The sequence below is a fragment of the Salmo salar genome, chromosome 05, assembly GCF_965601325.2.
Source record: "Salmo salar chromosome 05, fSalSal1, whole genome shotgun sequence".
Taxonomy (NCBI): domain Eukaryota; kingdom Metazoa; phylum Chordata; class Actinopteri; order Salmoniformes; family Salmonidae; genus Salmo; species Salmo salar.
Genome location: NC_138295.1, coordinates 57,470,487 through 57,492,297, shown reverse-complemented (window position 1 = coordinate 57,492,297; position 21,811 = coordinate 57,470,487). Strand labels below are relative to the sequence as shown.

Here is a 21,811-nt window from a genome sequence, read left to right as displayed (position 1 = left end):
ATTTACATTTGACCAGCCAAAGCTTACAAAGAGAATAATCTTATTCCAAAACATGTTACATGTCATACAGTATTATACTGTACCAATGCACTGACTACAGCTTGCTGTTATGACCCAGAAGATAGATACGGTGCAGATCTCAACCAGCTTCTTCTGTTATCACAGGACATAAGGAATCAATATTTATGAGACACAAATCTATGCTGTAATAGAGAATATACCATTTGTTTCCGTAAACAGCTAACCATATGCACAAACAATGAATCACTTCATAATATGCTGATAAATGACTCTTGTTTAAATTGTTATGAATCAACTTACCACTCTCTACTGTGCACCAGCTCTCTGCCTGTCTCACTTAGGTATCTCTGTTCAGATATTCTTCTTTGATACTTGTGAGCACATTTACAGATCACAGATATACAGTATCTAATTACTGTCTGTCATTACAGGTTGCGAGAAATGTAAAAACATCTGTAGAGGCCAGAGTTGAGAGTCAGTATCTGTATTTTGTTCCCCCTTTTCACTACGTAATTTTGTGGTGAGACAACAAACTGTTGCACAGTACAACACTAGGAATAGGCGTCCCGCTAGCGGGACACCAACCGACAACATCCCGTGAAATTGGAGGGCGTGCAATTCAAATAAATAATCGTAATATTAAATATTCATGAACATACAAGTATCTTGTATCATTTAAAAGCTTAAATTCTTGTTAATCTAACTGCGTTGTCCGATTTACAATAGGCTTTCCGGCGAAAGCATACCATGCGATTGTCTGAGGATGAGGCCCCACATCAACATATATTTCAACCAGCACAGGCTTCATAACGTCACAAATTGCGATTAAATAAATCACTTACTTTTGAAGACCTTCCTCTGTTTGCAATCCCAAGGGTCCCAGCTACAACATGAATGGTCGTTTTGTTAGAAAAAACCCTTCTTTATATCCCAAAAAGCGCACCAAAAGACTGATATTGTACCGGTGCTCTCCTAACCAAAATTCAAAATTCTTGCTTGTTTTTCAAAAAACAAGCCTGAAACCTTGAATAAAGACTGTTGACATCTAGTGGAAGCCATTTGGAATTGCAATCTGGGAGACAGATTTACATCGGAACAATAGGTTTCCATTATAAGAGCTTGGGACCTAAAAAAAAGAATTCCAGTTGGAATTGTATCAATTCTGTTATAGTCTCAGACATTATTTTACCAGTTCTAGAAACTTCAAAGTGTTTTCTATCCAATGCTACCAATTATTTGCCTATCCTGGCTTCTGGGCCTGAGTAAAAGGCAGTTTACTTTGGGCACGACAGTTAGGCGGAAATTCAGGAAACTAGACCCTATCCCTAACAAGTTTTAATATCAGCACAATTAGCCACAGTTGTAGATGATGCTAAAGTCAGCATAAAGTAACCTAAAATATTGCATTGACATTCAGGCCCTTGGTATAATTGTTTTTTCAGTCTTTGCACTAATGCATGAGGGCAGTTCATATTTCGATTAAATAGTTGCGGATATGGTTCACATTGGTCAGTTCTTGCGTTCCATTTTAACAGCTCAGTTTTTAGTGCATCTCAAAGTATTACAAAAACAACAAAAAGCAAACCAAAAGTCATTGGTAGAGCATACATAAATTCAGCCATTTATGGTGCTGGTGGGTCTTTACTCATAGTCACTCATATCTGACTCAACAGATATCTTTGGACCTGTACACACTCAGGTTGTACAACTGATGTACAACACATTTGACACCATGGTTGTGATAGCGGATATTTTTGGGATACAATAAAGAGTTTAACCAAGCAATGTGCAGGCTTCCACAATGCTTATGTACTTATATTTGTGCAGAAAAACCTTGTTTTATCACAACAGTTGAGAATGTTTTACTTAGTTGTTTACCCACTTAGTTTTACCCTCAATCTCAGTTCAATTCCAATCAATTTGACTATGACTTACAATGGCTAAAATAACTCTAGAAGGCTTTTAGTTTAGGTACCAACTTTGTGAATGTGTGTAGTATGGTGCATGCTGATGATGGACTTTCAAATCAAATGAAATTGTATTTGTCACACGGGTTTAGCAGATGTTTTTGTGGGTGTAGCGAAATATCTAACAAATTCACAACAAATACCTAATACACACAAATCTAAGTAAAGGAATGGAATTGAGAATTTATAAATATATGGACGAGCAATGTCAGTGCGGCATAGACAGATATACAGTAGATAGTATAGATTACAGTATATACATATGAGATGAGAAATGCAAGATACAGTATGTAAACATTATTCAAGCGGCATTATTAAAGTGACTAGTGTTCCAAGTGACATGTAAGTATTTAGGAGAGGTAAAACCCCTCCTAACAAATATAGCAAGGCCTTTGCACTTTAGCACAGTCTCAAAGTGTGAAAAGGAACTAAAATAGGGCCAAAGAGTGTTGTAAGCTTTGGCCAAACTCTGTGAACACGCACTAACCGGTTTGGATAAACACAATAAAAATTGAATGGGAAACTGAGTTGAAGAAGAAGAAGACATCATGGCTTTTACAGTGATATTGTTTTTAGAGAAATGTACAATTATGTTGATGTATGACCAGATGCACTTCCATTACAATTACACAAACTGACACTGAAATTCATCTGACAGTTTACATATTATTGATAAAGTATCAGGCATTGTTGTCACCAATTTCTTCCATTTCAGGCTGTGCTCAGTTGCATTATTACCATGTCTTCTTGTTATTAGGTCAACATAATGTAACGGTGAAAGAGGAATCATCACTCTTCCAAAGTGGGTCTGATATGTCTGTATACGTTAAAGATTGTGGTATAAAACCATCACAAAATATATTGAATACAACCCAGTAGCCTCTAATATTGATAATAAAGTGAGTACCTAGTCAGTAGCACAACTGAATGCATTCAACCAAAATGTGTCTTCCTCATTTAACCCAATCTCGCAGATTTTTTCCACTTTGCTGGCTCGGGAATTCTAACCAGCAAACTTTCGGTTACTGGCCCACGCTCTTAACCTGTTGAGGACAGACGTTCCGCCAGCGGAACCCCTAGCCAACAGCCAATGGAATAGCAGGGCGCGAAATACAAAACAACAAAAAAACCACAATTACATTTTCTCAAACAATCAACTATTTTACACCATTTTAAAGATAAACTTCTCGTTAATCCAACCACATTGTCCAATTTCAAAAAGGCTTTACAGTGAAAGCAAAACATTAGATTATGTTAGGAGAGTACAAAAATAACCACACAGCCATTTTCCGAGCAAGGAGATATGTCACAAAAACCCAAAACACAGCTAAATGAAGCACTAACCTTTGACGATCTTCATCAGATGACAATCCTAGGACATTATGTTACACAATACATGTATGTTTTGTTCGATAAAGTTCATATTTATATCCAAAAACAGCATTTTACATTGGCGCATGATGTTCAGAAAATGTATTTCCCACCAAAAACTTCCGGTGAATTTACAAAAATACTCATCATAAACATTGACAAAATACATAACAATTATTTTAAGAATTATAGATACAGTACTCCTTTATGCAACCACTGTGTCAGATTTTAAAATAGCTTTACGGAGAAAGCACATTTTTCAATATTCTGAGTACATAGCTTGCCATCACAGCGAGCTATACAGACACCCGCCAAGTTCGGGGCAACCTAAACTCAGAATTAGTAATATAAATATTGTCTTACCTTTGCTGATCTTCGTCAGAATGCAGTCCCAGGACTGCTACTTCCACAAGCAATGTTGTTTTTGTTCGAAATAATCCATATTTATGTCCAAATACCTCCATTTTGTTCGTGCGTTCATGTCACTATCCAAAAGCATGATGCGTGAGCACAATTCGAGACACAAAAAGTCAAAATGTTCCATTACCGTACTTAGAAGCATGTCAAACGCTGTTTAAAATCTATCGTTATGGTATTTTTTACGTAGAAATGCAATAATATTCAAACAGGACAATAGCGTATTCATTCAAGGAGAAAAAGAAGGAACAGCGCGCTTGCGGGACCGTGCATATCCAATCCCTTTGTTGCCAGGCAGTACACTCAGTAACTGAGCTCCTATTATCTGCCCAGTGACAGGAGAATGCTGAAACAACTTTCTGAAGGCTTTTGACAGCCAATGGAAGCATTAGAAAGTGCAACGTAACCCCACAGATACTGTAGTTTCGAAAGGGACTAGAAAGAAGAACTACAATTCTCACTTCCTTGTTGACTTTTTCTCAGGTTTTTGCCTGCCATATGAGTTCGGTTATACTCACAGACACCATTCAAACAGTTTAAGAAACTTCAGAGTGTTTTCTATCCAAATCCACTAATAATATGCATATTCTAGTTTCTGGGAAAGAGTAGTAACCAGTTTAATTCGGGTACGTTTTTTCATCCGGCCGTGAAAATACTGCCCCCAATCCTCAACAGGTTTTAACCACTAGGCTTCCTGCAACTCATAATACGTGCATTCAGCACGCTTGTGAGCTACTTTACAATGTGGCAGAAAATGTGTTTAACTCCCACGGACAGTACCCTTTTTGCAGCAGATCTTACATATTGAGGAAATTACTTCATTTCTTAGACCACAGAGGGCTTCAAAAACAGTGAGAATATTGCCAGTTTAGCTCTATCCAATGGAAGGTATTTGTAACGGTTGTCTTCATAAATGGACCAAGGCGCAGCAGGTATGTGAATACTCATGGTTATTTATTACCAAAAAAAGAGTAAAGCATCCACTTGAAAAAACAATGACGGTGACAACAGTAGCAGTTTTACAGGCTATACACGCAGTGTAAAAACAACCACCCACAAACCCCAGTGACAAACAACTCCTACATATATGACTCCCAATCAGGAACAACGATTCCCAGCTGTTCCTGATCAGGAGTCACAAGACACACAAGACTGCCACGTCCTGACCCCCAAACTACTACAACAGCTCCATCTGCTGGTCAGGACGTGACAGTACCCCCCCCCCCCCCCCCTCAAGGTGCAGACCCCAGAATGCACCTAACCACAAAAAAAACACCAACAAACAAAATCCCCAACAAAACCCATAAACACTAACCCTAAACAATAAGGGAGGGGAGGGAAGGGAGGGTGGCTGCCGTCACCGACGGCACTGTGCTACACCCTCCCTCCCCAACCCACCTATCCTGGAGGTGTCTCAGGTGCAGGCCGTGGACCTCGCTCCACCTTCGGCGTCCCCCACTTTGATGGCACCGATAGCTGCGCCGGGCAGACGGGCCACTCGGGCTGACCCTGGCAGACGGACCACTCGGCCTGGGCCGGGGGACAGGAGGGCCCCTCGGGCTGGGCCGGAGGGCAGGAGGGCCCCTCGGGCTGGGCCGGAGGGCAGGAGGGCCCCTCGGGCTGGGCCGGAGGGCAGGAGGGCCACTCGGGCTGGGCCGGAGGGCAGGAGGGCCACTCGGGCTGGGCCGGAGGGCAGGAGGGCCACTCGGGCTTCGCCGGAGGGCAGGAGGGCCACTCGGGCAGTTCAGGGCAGTCTGGCCTCTCTGGCAGTTCCTGGCAGTCTGGCCGCTCTGGCAGTCCTTTGGTGGGTGGTTCTGTAACGGTTGTCTTCATGAATGGACCAAGGCGCAGCAGGTATGTGAATACTCATGGTTATTTATTACCAAAAAAGAGTAAAGCATCCACTTGAAAAAACAATGACGGTGACAACAGTCGCAGTTTTACAGGCTATACACGCAGTGTAAAAACAACCACCCACAAACCCCAGTGACAAACAACTCCTACATATATGACTCCCAATCAGGAACAACGATTCCCAGCTGTTCCTGATCAGGAGTCACAAGACATACAAGACTGCCACGTCCTGACCCCCAAACTACTACAACAGCTCCATCTGCTAGTCAGGACATGACAGCATTCTCCATATTATGCACATGCACATTTAACCAGTGGTGGAAAAAGTACCCAATTGTCATACTTGAGTAAAAGCAAAGATATCTTAATAAAAAAAAGACTCAACAAAAAGTGAAAGTCACCCAGTAAAATACTATTTGAGTAAAAGTCTAAAAGTATTTGGTTTGAAATATACTTAATTATCAAAAGTAAAAGTATGAATGATTTCAAATTCCTTATATTAAGCAAACCAGAGGGCACTATATTCTTGTTTATTTTAATATACGGATAGCCAGGTGCAAGCGCCAACACTCATAATTTGAAAACAAAGCATTTGTGTTTAGTGAGTCCACCAGATCAGAGGCAGTAGGGATGACCAGGGAAGCTCTCTTTTTATTTGTATTTTTATTTATTTTTTAGGGGATAGATTAGCTTTAATATTGCGGATAGATTGTACGGGAAAAAAACAGGAAAAGTACGGGAATTTAAAAAAAAATAATAATAAATGTATGAAATGTAAGTCACTCTGGATAAGAGCATCTGCTAAATGACAAAAATGTAAATGTAAATGTAATTGTAGCTTCCATCAATGTAATTGTCTGCATCATTTCCAATATATATATATATATATATATATATATATATATATATATATATATATATATACTGTCACGTCCTGACCAGTATAAGGGTTAATTGTTATTGTAGTTTGGTCAGGACGTGGCAGAGGGTATTTGTTTTATGTGGTTCGGGGTGGTATTTTATTTAGTAGGGCATTTGATTTATGTATTCCGGGGTTTTTGGGCACTGTTTTATATTCATGTATTTCTATGTTTAATCTAGTTAGTCTGGTTCTATGTTTAGTTAATTGGGGTGGGGACTCTCAATTGAAGGCAGGTGTTGTCTATTTGCCTTTGATTGAGAGTCCTATATATTAGGGGGTGTTTGTAATTGGTGGGAGATTGTTTCTTGTTTAGTGTGAGTAAGCCTTACAAGACTGTTTTGTTGATCGTGAGTTCGTTGTTTGTTATTTTGGTGTTCGTATTTTTGAGTTAAATAAAACGTCAAGATGAGCATCCACAATCCTGCTGCATTTTGGTCCTCCTTTCCCAACAACAATCGTGACAGAATCTCCCACCACAAACGGACCAAGCAGCAGAGGAAGGAGCAACAGGTGGACTGGAAGGAGCAGAGGGAATTCGAGTTGGACCAACGAGAGAAATGGACATGGAAACAGGTTATGGCCGGAGAGGGCCCATGGAAAAAGTGGAGCAAAGACCGGGAACGCTACCGAGGAACACGACTGCCGATTAAGCCCGAGAGGCAGCCCCAATAAAAAAAATTGGGGGGGGGCATATGGGTAGTTTGGCGGGGGAAGTTTGGAGCCCCAGGCCAAATCCCCGCACCTTTTCTGGGAAGCCAGTTAATGGACAGGTCTTGTGCTTCGGGGTAATGGGTTCTATGGCGAGGCCAAGTATTTTTAGGCCGGTACGCGCTATACCAGCACCCCGCATTTACCAGGGGGTAGTGGGCATCCAGCCAGAAAAGGCGATGCCAAGTTTGAGCTTGAGACCCCCAGTAAGCCTCCACGGTCCAATATATCCTGTTCCCGCTCCACGCACTAGCCTGGAGGTGCGGTTTCCCAGTCTGGCATGTCCAGTACCAGCACCACGCACCAGGCTTCCAGTGCGTCAGCCCAGTCCGACTCGTCCTGTTCCCGCTCCCCGCACTAGCCTGGAGGTGCGTGTTTCCAGTCTGGCACGTCCCGTACCAGCACCACGCACCAGGCTTCCAGTGCGTCAGCCCAGTCCGACTCGTCCTGTTCCCACTCCCCGCACTAGCCTGGAGGTGCGTGTTCCCAGGCTGATACCCCCAGTACCAGCACCACGCACCAGGCTTCCAGTGCGTCAGCCCAGTCCGACTTGTCCTGTTCCCGCTCCCCGCACTAGCCTGGAGGTGCGTGTTCCCAGGCTGATAACCCCAGTACTAGCACCACGTACCAGGCTTCCAGTGCGTCGGCTCAGTCAGGAGTCGCCAGAGCTTCCCGCCAGTCAAGAGTCGCCAGAGCTGCCCGCCAGTCAAGAGTCGCCAGAGCTGCCCGCCAGTCAAGAGTCGCCAGAGCGGCCCGACTGCCAAGAGTCGCCAGAGCGGCCCGACTGCCCGGAGTCGCCAGAGCGGCCCGACTGCCCGGAGTCGCCAGAGCGGCCCGACTGCCCGGAGTCGCCAGAGCGGCCCGACTGCCCGGAGTCGCCAGAGCGGCCCGACTGCCCAGAGTCTGCCGATGACCTGAAACCAAGGGAGTCTAGCAGCAACCCTGAACTGAGTAAGCATGACAATTTAAAAGGAATTATGATGAACTGTATGATGATTGAGTCTGCCTATAGTGTGGAGTGGAAGAGGTCTGCCTACGGCCCGAATCGGATTAAGTCTGTCGGCATTCTGGAGGACAGTAGGCCGGAGCCTGAACCACCACCTGTATAGGTGGGTTGGGGAGGGGGGGGTGTAGCACCAGTGCCGTCGGTGACGGCAGCCACCCTCCCTTCCCTCCCTTTAGTTTAGGGGGATTTTTTGTTGTTGTTGTTTTGGGTTTTTGTTTATTTATGAGGTGCGTCCGGGGTCTGCACCTTTAGGGGGGGGGGGGGGGGGGGGGTACTGTCACGTCCTGACCAGTATAAGGGTTAATTGTTATTGTAGTTTGGTCAGGACGTGGCAGAGGGTATTTGTTTTATGTGGTTCGGGGTGGTGTTTTATTTAGTAGGGTATTTGATTTATGTATTCCGGGGTTTTTGGGCACTGTTTTATATTCATGTATTTCTATGTTTAATCTAGTGAGTCTGGTTCTATGTTTAGTTAATTGGGGTGGGGACTCTCAATTGAAGGCAGGTGTTGTCTATTTGCCTTTGATTGAGAGTCCTATATATTAGGGGGTGTTTGTGTTTGTAATTGGTGGGAGATTGTTTCTTGTTTTGCCTGTTTCTTGTTTAGTGTGAGTAAGCCTTACAAGACTGTTTCGTTGATCGTGAGTTCGTTCTTTTGTTATTTTGGTGTTCACTTCGTTATTTCAATAAACGTAAAGATGAGCATCCACATTCCTGCTGCATTTTGGTCCTCCTTTCCCGACGACAACCGTGACATATACAGTATACATACAGTATACATACATATACAGTACATATGTACATACAAACACATACATATATACACATCTTATTAAAATATATTTTCCTTCGTTTTTTTCCGGCAAACCCTACCACCCCTCCCCAAATTGGAGTAAACTAATGAACAACAACACTTAGGCTTCCACTTCCAGCTTATACATACTATATACATTTCAAGCACACAATCTATTTTACAATATTAATATTTTGTTTGTTTTTGGTCCCGGCCTTTCTCTATTTCTGATGTCCATCCAGTTCGATTTCTATTTGTCAAAAGTTCTGAACCTATATACATTTTACAGACACAGTATACTTTACATTTGTTATCTTGTTTTTATTAGTCCCACTCTTCCGCTCCATTCAACCCCTCCCATCTATCTCTTAACACCATCCATATTGGATTTCTATTTGCCATATATTTTTCAACTGTCCTGTGATGCTTCACAAAAGTTCTGAACCTTTCTATTCTCATAGTTTCTACAGATTGTAAATTAAAGATAAACATTTTTGATATTAGTATTATTAAATTATTGATCACACAGTAATGCTATCTGCAGCATTAGCTCCAGGTAAATGTTGCAATTCTTCAGCCATTCCTGGATCTGTGACCAAAAACGAGCTACATATGGACAGTACCAAAACAAATGATCTAATGACTCTGCCTCCTCACAGCAGAATCTGCAGAGCTGGTAAGGTGTTATCCCCCATATATATAACATTCTATTGGTTGCAAGAATTTTGCAAAATAATTTAAATTGAAAAATTCAAAGTTTTGAATCCGCCGTCATTTTGCATGTCAATTCATAAACCATGTGCCATGGAATCGGTACATCGAAAATCTCTTCCCAACTATTTTGTAATCTATATGGCACAGCTGTCATTTTTTTGGTTGTTAAATGAAACTCGTATATATTTTTATTTATCACAATTTTCTTTAACCAATTTTAGTATTTAATGCATGGCCGACAGACAAGTTCTTTACTTTTATCCCCTTCAACTTGCCTCTTCCATTTTAGCGGTAATGCTGCAATTAGTTGGTTGTAATTTTGGGTAGAGCAGATATTTCCATATATTTGTGTTAGCTGCATGTGTGATATAACTCCACCAGTCCTATTTATGATATAATTGACAAAGATTATACCTTTTTTTTTTTTAAATAAAGGCATATATTAGTATATTTGAGTTTAACTACAATATTTGTTGTATTATTTCTTCAGTCTTTTCTGGTGGATTAAACTGAAATTGCAACCAACTTTCTATGGCTTGCTTAAAAATTACGACATTTTGGAGAAGATTTGGTTTTCAAATAACCGAAAGTGAGTGGTTGTAATCTGAATAAAGGGAAAAAGGCCGTTCTTGAACATGGGGTGAGACATTCTTTCTAATTTGCTGGAGAACCAGTTTGGATTTAAGTATAACCTTTGTATGGCTGACGCCTTTAGTGAGAGGTCTAATGCTTTAATATTTTATCATTTCTGCCCTCCGAATTCATATTCATTATATAAATAGTCTCTTTTAATTTTGTCTGGCTTGCTATTCCAAATACAATTTCATATTTTTTGCAGGTTGCTAGGTGTAGGCAAAACCATAAGCAAATAGGTAAACTGTGATATGACTAAAGAGTTAATCTGGGTGATTTTTCCACACATAAACAGGTATTTTCCTTTCCATGGTAGCAAGATAACTTTCTATAAAAATGTATTGAAGGAGATAATTTATTTTGTGATATACCGAGAATTGTTCACATCTCTGTCAGATCATTTTATTGGTCAACTACATTTACATTTTAGTCATTTAGCAGACGCTCTTATCCAGAGTGACTTACAGTAGTGAATGCATCCATTTCATGCACTTTTTTAGTGATCCAATACGAAATATAGCACATTTATCATAATTTGGTGTTTAGTGAGTCCATCAGATCAAAGGCAGTAGGGATGATAAGTGTGTGAATTGGACAATTTTCCCGTCCTGCTAAGCATTCAAAATGAAACAAGTACTTTTGGGTGTCAGGGAAAATGTATTGAGTAAAAAGTATATAATTTTCTTTAGGAATGTAGTGAAGGAAAAGTAAAAGCTGTCAAAAATAGAAATAGTAAAGTACAGATGTCCCCCAAAAATACTTAAGTAGTACTTTCAAGTATGTTTACTTCAGTACTTTAAACCACTGCATGTTACAAACAGCCAATCTTAGAAATCTTATAGAAACGTTCTTATAGTGAAATAAAACTGCATCTGAATATAAAAGGCAAGGGGATTGCAATGTTGATCGAGGTTGGGGGATGGTTGTGGATTGATGGGGTTATAAGGGCTGGTTAATGGGTTTGTGTTGATTATGGTCCATACAGTACAGTATGGCTGGACGATATAGTACAGAGGAACTTCCTGGCTGCAGCACCAGGTTAGAGGGTGGAGTAACAGACTGGGGACATGAAGTGACAGTTCACACCCATCAGAGACTCACACAGGGCTCACAGTCAACAGGAAGAGAGAGCACACAGAGAGAGGTAATGTGCTGTTTCAGTATTTTTTTTCTGCATGGATCAAAAGACAAGCTATTAAACCATTATATAGTTTTATTTCGTTACATTGAATGACTGTTAAAACTTGATTATGACTAAGTAATATAATGGTAATATTCTATTATTCATTTAGGGCATTTCAACATATTGCTTCAAAAGGCTTTATATAGCCTAGGTATAAAGATTTCTGAATGCAGTTAAATATATTTATGAGCAGTTATTAGCGCCTATGTTGGGCATTATATTGTATTATAAGGAGTCACTCATAAGGAGTTATAAATGTGTTTGTAATGCATTATGAAGAAGGCATCATATGAACTGTGATTGTAAATGTTTATTTGACATCCTCTCTAGGCATTACAGCAAAATGCATCTTAGTTGAATAAAAGTGATAAGAAGGTTGTTATGAATGCCACTGTAGCACTCATAAAGGTGTAATGAAATATTAATATGTGTATTGCTATATGTTGTTATTATCACAACACCATTTCATATTCTATTTCACACTCGTCTTGTGCTCCAGACCAGCAGACACAGACCGAGATAGTGACCATTAGAGAAAGAGGAGAAAGAGGAGAGAGACCCCGGTGCTGTGATTGACTCATAAGTGCAGTAGAGGCAGGATGTGGGTCCTCATCTGGGCAACTCTACTTCTCTCTCTGACAGAGAGAGCCACATGCAAAAGTAAGGTCCCTTTTATCACTACTAGCGTTATTATAATAATCAGTAGTAGATGTGGTAGTAGTAGTGGTATGGCAAATATCTCAATAGATACTATATCATGAAAAATGTTACAAACAAGTGAAGTAGTATTGAAGTGCTTTCTGTATTACTCATGACTTTATTAATGTCCCTCCATCAGGACAGCAACAACCATCACCACGAACAGCATCACCCTGGACCATCGCCTTCAGTCCTGCAAAGATAACAGGAGAAAAGGGACTATGTGCTGTAATTTCATGTACCTTCAATCATGCAAAGAACTTCAACCCTACTGCAGCAATGTGGTTAAAATGTAAAAAAAATGGCAATTGTGATCCGGATGAAGACATAATTATCCATTCTGAAACTCCCTCTAAAGCTCAGGAGGGTTATAAACAGAGAGTGTCCCTACTAGAGACTGATTTGACAAAGAAGAACTGTAGTGTGATCATCAACGACATCAGAGAGAATGACACTGGAGAGTATCAATTCAGACTTCTAAATGCAAATACATACCCCAAGAAAGTGAAAATCACAGTGAAAGGTACTTCATTGCTATTATTACCAGTTACAGTGACAGACTATTACTGTAGTTCATTGTATACAGTTCACACTTGCCAAGTTCCCCCTCAAGGCTCCCTTATTATAAAGTCCTCTCCAGGGTTGGGAAGGCTACTTTCTAAATGTAATCCAATACAGTTATTAGTTACCTGTCGAAAAATGTAATCAGTAACGTAAGTTTTGGATTACCCAAATTCAGTAACGTCATCTGATTACATAAAGAGGCATTAGAAGTACACAAAAATCTATGTTACCAATTGAACGACATCTATTGCAAATTAAATCAATGTTACAGTTTACATTGCTGGCCATATATGGATGTTCAATTTTACTTCATGGGTTGGTTATGTATGCTTCTTCTAACCCAACACTTTCCACCTCATACATGTATAATAATATGATTAAAAGGACTTGGAAATATGGAAGTATAGATTAGCCAAATTGTTTTACCTGAGCATGACCCCAAAACTAAGTACTTATTAGCCAGCCCTACTCTGTTGTTTATGATTTTGATGTCATGGAGGACTGATTAGGCTCATTGATTAGAGTTGTAAAATAAATGCTGTACTCATTGAATGGCATGCTTTGAGCACTACTGAAAAGTGCTATTTGCATGTGAAAAATGAATGCCATATGCTGCATTTGCTATAGGCCTATTATTTACCTTTTTGTTGGTGACACTTTGATATCATGATAATATGCAGCTGTTTAAAGGGCAAATCCACAGATGAAACAATAACAAAATCGTTGCCCCGTCTCTATTTTGGTAAAAAGCTGAGGGATGGGCCAGGAGAAATGTAACCACTCTCAGATGAATAGACAGAGCTGTGGATGCAAGGACTGACTATCCATGATAGAACAATTATTGTTTTAACCATGTTGTGAGGCTATACAGTAATTGTTTACATTTACAATGTTTACGAACATTGGAGTAAAACAAGCTTATATTTTGGGTTCTCATGGAGTGTGACAGTTGAACTAAGCTCATGAGGCATTTATAAGTAATACTGTTCCAAGAATCAATGGATATATATCTTTTTTTTAAATGGATGTAGAAACTACAGATTTCCCTTTTAAGTCTATCAAAAGTGTGCAAGTTTGAGCACGTGTCCATTAGGCCTATGGATTTTTCTTTTTAATCAGCATGACTTAGATTGAGCAACAAAGCCCCACTTTTATTCCATAGGCTTGGATCCTCACTATTCAGCTTTTGCAAGAGTGCATTTTTCACTGGCTGTCCACTGGTTTCAAAAACAGCTTAAACTTCTTGAATTCAACCATTATATGTTTCCAATGCACATTTAGATTTGTGAGAAGCCATCCACAACAACCACAATCCGTACGGCGCAAATAGCTGAATGAGAGAGGAGTAGTGTGATTCACATCAATGCGCTATGTAGATATCCATAATAAGTGATATCCGTATCACCGTAGACTACACCACTGCTGTCATCCTTGCCTCCAATAGTTTATTCAAGTTGGATAATCTTTGGATGCCGATAGCAGTCGCACCATTGGAAGACATAGCTTGGACTGTCACCTACAAAAAGCCTATTCCTGCTCTTAACCCGCGATTCATCAAACACATTTGGAGTGTCATCATAGTGGTCTCTGACTTGTAGTCAGACTCGCGCCATTTCTCAATGCTGATTTGAATGTCATTGAGAAAACAGAGAAGTGTGAAAACATTTTTTGCAAACATCCTTTCTGAATTGAATCATCTCGTTTTCAAAAGTATCTGTAATCTGATTACAATATTTTTGCTGGTAACTTAATGAATTACAGTTACCGTTTTTTTGTAATCCCTTACATGTAACGGATTACATGTAATCCGTTACTCCCCAACCCTGCTCCTCTCATAACAGGACAAGATGTCGTTACTGGGAAAACTCCCATTCAAGGTCAGCACATGCTTGCTGCTCTCATACAGCTGATTATGTGTCACTGCTGTTTTGTACACAGATGTAAAACTCACTTCTGTGTTTGTATTTCCTGCCTCCAGCTCTGACCCAGAAGCCCTCAGTGTTGACTCCTCCTCTGACAGAGGGAGAACCAGCTACTCTGACCTGCACTGCCCCAGGGATCTGCTCTGGAACTCCTCCTAAAATAACATGGACATGGAGAGGGACAGGAGACAACATCACTGAGCTTCGAGACAACACCACCATACAGATGAGAGAGGACCTGACCAATGTGACAACAACCCACTTCTCAACTTTGACCTTTACCCCCTTAGCTGACCACCACAACATGATGGTTACGTGTCAAGTAACCTTCCAGAAAACATATGCAATTGAAGAGACAGTAACTTTGAATGTGTCATGTGAGTACCATCGATCCTACATTTTACATTAAACATCTTATTCCAGAGAATCTTTGAAACCTAGGATTAACCTTCATAATAAACAAATTATACAATATGTAGTCTACACCCAGTTATGTCATGGCTTTGACTTTTTCCCTTTTTAATCATGATTCATTGTTATTAGTCCTTCAACCAATATAGTTTGAATTTAGTGTATGTGTAAAAATAAATGTGTAAAATTAGAAACTCTTTGCACTCAAAGATGTGAAAGACCCCCAAATAACTGGAAATAAAATGGTGAAGGAGGATGGTACCCTGGATCTGACCTGCAGTGTTGACAGTTACCCTCCATCTGACATCACTTGGAGTAAGAACGGGACAAGTGCCCCACTTCAGAATTACACTGAAAATGCCACTCTCACCATCTCCAATGTGACAAGAGAACATGCTGGGGAGTATGTGTGTACAGTTCATCACCACAACAGGACAATGACAGCTTCCACCATTGTCACTGTGATGTGTAAGTACAAACTGGATTGAAATATACAAACTCATTTAATATTTTATGATCTGGAATTATGTTGCCATGTTTATAGCGTCAATCTATCACCAATATCTCTCTTTTCACTGTCTTTTTCCAGACCTTCCTGTGATTCTTCCTGGCTCTGGGTGTGTGGACCAGGCAGAGGTCATGACCTGTGTGTGTGTCAGTCAGGGGGTTCCCTTACCCCTCATAGAGTGGCCACTGCTGGAGCTCAACACAGAGAACACTACGTCAGTGTTGGGTTCCTCAGTGAACAGCACCCTCAGCCTGCTTGTTGGAAACTACAACAACATCACTGTGGAGTGTGTCAGCAGAAATGTGGTGGGTGTAGTGAGAGAGAAGTTACAGGTAACCCAAAATAAGAGCCAAGAAAAGCAAGAAGGTAAATATATAAGTCAAGGTACTTGGTTAGAGAGCCACAGCTTCCCAATCCCACCCAATTTTTGCAATATTGAGAATGTTCTGTACATTTAGGCTGAGAGTAGGAAAATTGCAATTTCTTCTTCCAGAGGATATGAAGTAATGTAATTTTACATACAGAGTTGTTGTTCTCTTTTTAGATAAGGAATGGGAAGACATTATAGCTATGCTGTCGGACCTAAAACTGATTACTGCATTTGTGATTGGTGCAGCCCTCTCAGCCACCATCTGTTGTATCTTCCTGTGTTTGACAGGGAAATGTAAAAGGTACATGAATTCTATTACTGAAGTACATTTAGTGTCATATGAGTGTTGTTTTTAAAATCAATTGCAGATTGTCTTTAGAAATTCATATTTACTATCATGAGAATCAGATATATTGTCAAAAGCACCAATGCCTTGCACCTTATTGTAATGGACGTGCTTGCTAACCCCTCCAAAATATATTTATTGAGAAATGTCATTTGTAATATTTTCCATAGACAAAAAAAGACGATCCCAAAGGACTCCAAAAACCCTTTAATGAACCTGGAGATGGTGGCATGTGAAGACCAACAGGTGCGTACCAGTTTCCTTCTTTATTCAGTTTTACCAACATTTAGTTAGCATTGACATGGCAATAGTAGTATCGAAGTGCTTTCTGTGGTTGATAATACAGCATAAACAGATCTGGGACCACCAAGCTAACAAAAGACTCCTAACACAGTGCTTTCTGTAATCTACTCCATAGACGGATGCAGGACGGGCTGTGCGGGGTGAACAGACCCCTCTGCAGTTGGAGCTGAGAGGGGGAGCAGAAAACGGAGGGCCCCAGACCAGTGGAGCTGCAGGAAAATTTGACACAAGGGAAGATCCAAATGAAGTGGACTACGCCAGTATCAACTACTCCCTGCTGAAGAAGAAGACTCCTGAGGAGGCAGAGAAGAAGACCACCACAACAGAGTCAGAGTACGCCAAAATCAAACGAGAGAAGAAGAAAGAAGGGGATGAAGATGGAGGAGAGGGGAGTGGTGTGATGATGGGGAAGGATGAGGAGAAAGAGAACGGTAAGCCGGCAGCAGAGACAGATGAGGATACAGTGCTTTACTCCAACGTCAAGGCTATTATGGGTGGTGGTGAGTGACACAGATATTTTCGCTAGTAATGTGGGGGATAGAATACAGTACTATATAGCCATGGGTTCTTATATAATTTTCTGAATCCAGATCAAAAGTTTTATGATGATACTAGGACTTTTGTTAAACTGAAACTACTGTAGTTAAGAGTTTTGGTAAATGCTTTATTTTACAGCCCTGTGTCAGATGATACTGTATGTATCTGGTGGTTGTACATTTTCAATAAGAATATTTTGTAGTTCTACATAGAAGCAAGTTTTGGTAATGTTTTTGTAATGTTTTTCAAGGAAGCGTCATTTCACTTTTTGTAAGGATTCTGTTTTGTCACCATGAGGAAGGACTGACAAATATGTGGTTTGGAAAAGTAGAGAGGTCAAACCATTTCTTGTTTACTCCTCTTTCCTTTCATTTTTGTGGGTGGGGATATTATGTAGTATGTGTGGTTGTAACCAATACATTTCTGTACATAGAACACTGATATACTGCAGTACATTTTGGCAAAATGTCATAAAGAATTCTCATTTTGGGCTAGCCAGAGAGCTCAAATTAAATGAATCAAGAAAAAAAGTACTTTATGCTTTAAAAGTTGTGTGCTATAGACGGGTTGGTTGTTTAGCAACCAAACAGATACGTGTACAACTATGGGGTAAAACAGACGGGTTGGCTTAGATTGTTGACAACATGTAAACTATATTTCGTCTCCAATGCTTTTTGAAAATATAAATAAATTTGCACAATGAGCACTTGTCTCTCAAATACATTTTTACAGTTGTTGGTTAGCTAGCTAGCAAATGTTTGCCATATTAGCATAAAGCACCTAAAAAAAAAACTGGCTGAAACGAGCCACCTACGATTCCCCACATGGCAGCTTTGTCTCATTGTTGCTAGATATCTGGCCATCCAGAATCACCACAACACATGGCCTTCTGCCCCATTGAAGCGTGTGTATCGTTTTAATGACATTGTCAGCTAACCCGTATATGAGAATATTTTTGTGCATTATTGCAGTATTGTTTTATATTGAGGCACTACCTCACTTAATGGCCTTGTGTATTTTAAGTTGTTTGTTCTCAGAAATCTGTTAAAAGAATGTATAAATGGTGTATTCTTTAGCTATTTCCAACCTACCATCTCCGCAAATTTCGTTCAACAGTAATTATAGGCTACCAATGGTATAAATCTGGGATGGGCAACTTTGATGGGGGTGGAGGCCACAAAGAAATCTGAGGGCCGCAGTGGCTCACTGGTCTGCATACCCACATATGTAGTCAGAGCCGGCCCTATCCTTTAGGGGGCCCTAAGCAAAATTTGGTTTCCCCACCTTGCGAACACAACATTTTAGGCCTCCCCTCTTGGCAGCGTAGAGAAAAAATGCATGTTTTAGATTTAATTTCCTGCAATTCTACAGATTTTTGCCATGGGGCATAGAGAAAATATTGAAGTTTTTGAGCAAGTTTGCTGCAATTCTATACATTTTGCCATAGGGTGAAGATAAATGTTTGCGGTTTTTAATATGATATCTGAGTGATAGTGATCAATGGGTCCCCCTCGGTCGGTAACCAACCATTATTACAACATGTTTACACTAACTTACCAATCAACAACAACAACATAAATTGCTGACGTGGGCTAATTGAATGACTGCCAGTGACTGACATAACAAGAGAAAAACTGCTGATGCACAACCAAATTTCGAAATTGAATATTGTGTATTCTACTATTCTAACCCTCAAAAGTAAGTTGAGACCCCGACTGAGTTCCCCAGGGACCTCCCAGTGATCTGGGCCCATGCCTTTCTCCTGGCCTTGCCCACTCTCTCCCCTGTCCTGGTTACCCAGAAGATGGACGCTTTGAAGACCATGGTCTGGGCCATGCCTGTGCCCCTGGTGGCCTGCATGGTGGATGCCATCATGGGTGTGAGAATCCTCACCAAGGCCAGGGCCTCGCTCTGTTTGTCCGTGGAGCGGTTGGCAGGGCAACACGACGTGGACCCTATTTCATGAACATGATTACCTGCATATGCACTTTGTTTTCTAATTGTGAAGGAACCCAAGATCTCTGGTTGTAACACAGTGACAGCGGGTGATACCCTGAATCTGACCTGCAGTGTTGACAGCTACCCACCACCATCATCTAACATCACCTGGAGTAAGAACAGGTTAGCAGCTTTGGAACAGAATAAATCTGGACTGGACACTCACAACCTCTAATGTGACAAGAGAAAATGCTGGTGAGTTTGTGTGCTCAACACCTCAACAGCACTTCCAGCTTCCACTGTTGTAACTGTGATGTGTAAGTACAAACAGCATTGTACAAACCTGATTGAACCATAAACTAACACGACTCACAGCCCTTTGTCTGCAAGCTGGCCCCTTAAACTGTCCTCAACAAAATGGATGCACTGTACCTACTGTACAGTGGCGATTTTAGCATGTAAATCTTGGTGAGGCAAAAAATAATAATGTGGGATGCATGCCTTCAAAGCCACTACACAACACCAACACAACACTAAACAATACATTAATTGCACTATAACTGTGACAAACGGTGCCCATCTCAAACTGAGATGTACAAACTATGGCATAAGGGGACGACAAGCGGATATGAGGCTATCCGTAATTTCGATTAAGACATTAATGAGCGAGCGACAATGTCACACCCTGACCTGAGAGAGACGGTTTATTTCTCTATTTTGTTAGGTCAGGGTGTGGGGTGGGCATTCTATGTTTTGTATTTCTTTGTTTTGGGCCGAGTATGGTTCCTAATAAGAGGCAGCTGTCTATCGCAGTGTCTCTGATTAGGAATCATACTTAGGCAGCCTTTTCCCACCTGTGTTTGTGGATAGTTGTTTTCTGTTTTGTGTTTCTGTACCTGACAGAACTGTGCGCTTTCGTTTCCCTTTGTTATATTTGTTTGAGTGAGAGAGAGAGGAACTAGCATGGCAAGGACGGAAGCACGAGAGGCAGCCCCCCCCAAAAAATGGGGGGGAGGGGGGCACACGGGTAGATTGGCGGAGTCAGGGTTGAGACCTGAGCCAACTCCCCGTGCTTATCGTGGTGAGCATGTGACTGGTCAGGCACCGGGTGGTGCGGTGATGCGCGATGTATCTCCAGTGCGCATCCACAGCCTAGTACGTCCTGTGCCTGCTCCTCACACTCTCCCTCCAGTGCACCTCCACAGCCCAGTACGTCCTGTGCCTGCTCCTCGCACTCTCCCTCCAGTGAGTCTATTCAACCTGGTGGGCCCTGTGCCTGCTCCACGTACCAGGCTGTCAGTACGTCTCCTCAGTCCGGTGAGACCCGTTCCGGCTCCACGTACGAAGCCTCCAGTGACGATCCATGGTCCGAAGCCTCCAGTGATGATCCATGGTCCGAAGCCTCCAGTGATGATCCATGGCACGAAGCCTCCAGTGATGATACATGGCCCGGAGCCTGTAGTGATGATCCATGTCATGAAGCCTCCAGTGATAATCCATGGCCCGGAGCCTCCAGTGATAATCCATGGCACGAAGCCTCCAGTGATGATCCATGGCCCAGAGCCTCCAGTGATGATCCATGGCAAGAAGCCTCCAGTGATGATCCATGGCAAGAAGCCTCCAGTGATGATCCATGGCGCGGAACCTGTGGTGATGATCCATGGCACGGAGCCTTCGGCAACGCTCTCCGGTCCGGAGCCTCTGGCGACGCTCCGCAGCCCGGAGTCTTCGGTGACGGTCCGCAGCCCGGAGTCTTCGGCGGCGGTCGGCAGTTCAGAGCCTCTGGCGATGATCCACGGTCTGGTTCCTCCGGCGACACAGTAGCGGGGGGATCAGCGGGCAGAGTGGGGGCTATGCCCTGAACCAGAGCAGTCGCCAAGAATAGATGCCCACCCGAAGCCTCCCCTATAGGTTCAGGTTTGCGGCCGGGAATCCGCACCTTTGCGGGGGGGGGGGGGGGGGGTACTGTCACGCCCTGACCTGAGAGAGACGGTTTATTTCTCTATTTTGTTAGGTCAGGGTGTGGGGTGGACATTCTATGTCAGAGGCAGCTGTCTATCGTTGTCTCTGATTAGGAATCATACTTAGGCAGCCTTTTCCCACCTGTGTTTGTGGGTAGTTGTTTTCTGTTTTGTGTTTCTGTACCTTACAGAACTGTGTGCTTTCGTTTCCCTTTGTTATATTTGTTCGAGAGTTTGTTTGATTTAAATAAATAATCATGAACACGTACCATGCTGCATCTTGGTCCCCTCTCTACGACGATCGTTACAGACAACAGAAGTAGTCAATATAACTATTTGTTCAGCACTTTTGAAATGTACAGCGACAGAATTCAGAACATGGGCCGTTCTTACAGTGTACTCCCTGTACAAGTCAGAATCATAGGATAAATAAATGGGGCATATAAAAAGACAATGAAAGCTCTAACAATATTCAATGATTACATTTCTCTAAAAGAGGTTAGGTGAAATTAAGAGGTGAAAATACACCAAATATTTGGGTGAGGCACATTGAATGCCGTTTGGGTCTTTGCGTGTCAAAAAATATACACGTCATATAACACTATTTGACATGTTAAATAAGCTATTAATTTGACACGTCAAATAACACAATTCTATTATAGA

The 21,811-nt window shown here is 41.6% G+C and overlaps 1 protein-coding gene across 1 annotated transcript; it reads left to right on the top strand.

Annotated features, from left to right (window-relative positions):
• Positions 1–11,500: 11,500 nt before the first annotated feature.
• On the top strand, positions 11,501–17,952 carry LOC106605190 (sialic acid-binding Ig-like lectin 5). Its single transcript, XM_014200572.3, has 9 exons — positions 11,501–11,550; positions 12,089–12,249; positions 12,428–12,811; positions 14,831–15,151; positions 15,396–15,653; positions 15,775–16,059; positions 16,238–16,364; positions 16,580–16,655; positions 16,828–17,952. Exons 2-9 carry the CDS (start codon positions 12,189–12,191, stop codon positions 17,218–17,220), a joined length of 1,905 nt encoding a protein of 634 aa, XP_014056047.2. The 5' UTR covers positions 11,501–11,550; positions 12,089–12,188; the 3' UTR covers positions 17,221–17,952.
• Positions 17,953–21,811: the final 3,859 nt, after the last annotated feature.

Coding starts and splice junctions, on each gene's coding strand:
- LOC106605190 (XM_014200572.3), top strand. CDS start 12,189: ATGTGGGTCCTCATCTGGGCAACTCTACTTCTCTCTCTGACAGAGAGA. Junction 15,152..15,395: donor AGTAACTTTGAATGTGTCAT/GTGAGTACCATC, acceptor TTGCACTCAAAG/ATGTGAAAGACCCCCAAATA. Junction 16,365..16,579: donor TTGACAGGGAAATGTAAAAG/GTACATGAATTC, acceptor TATTTTCCATAG/ACAAAAAAAGACGATCCCAA.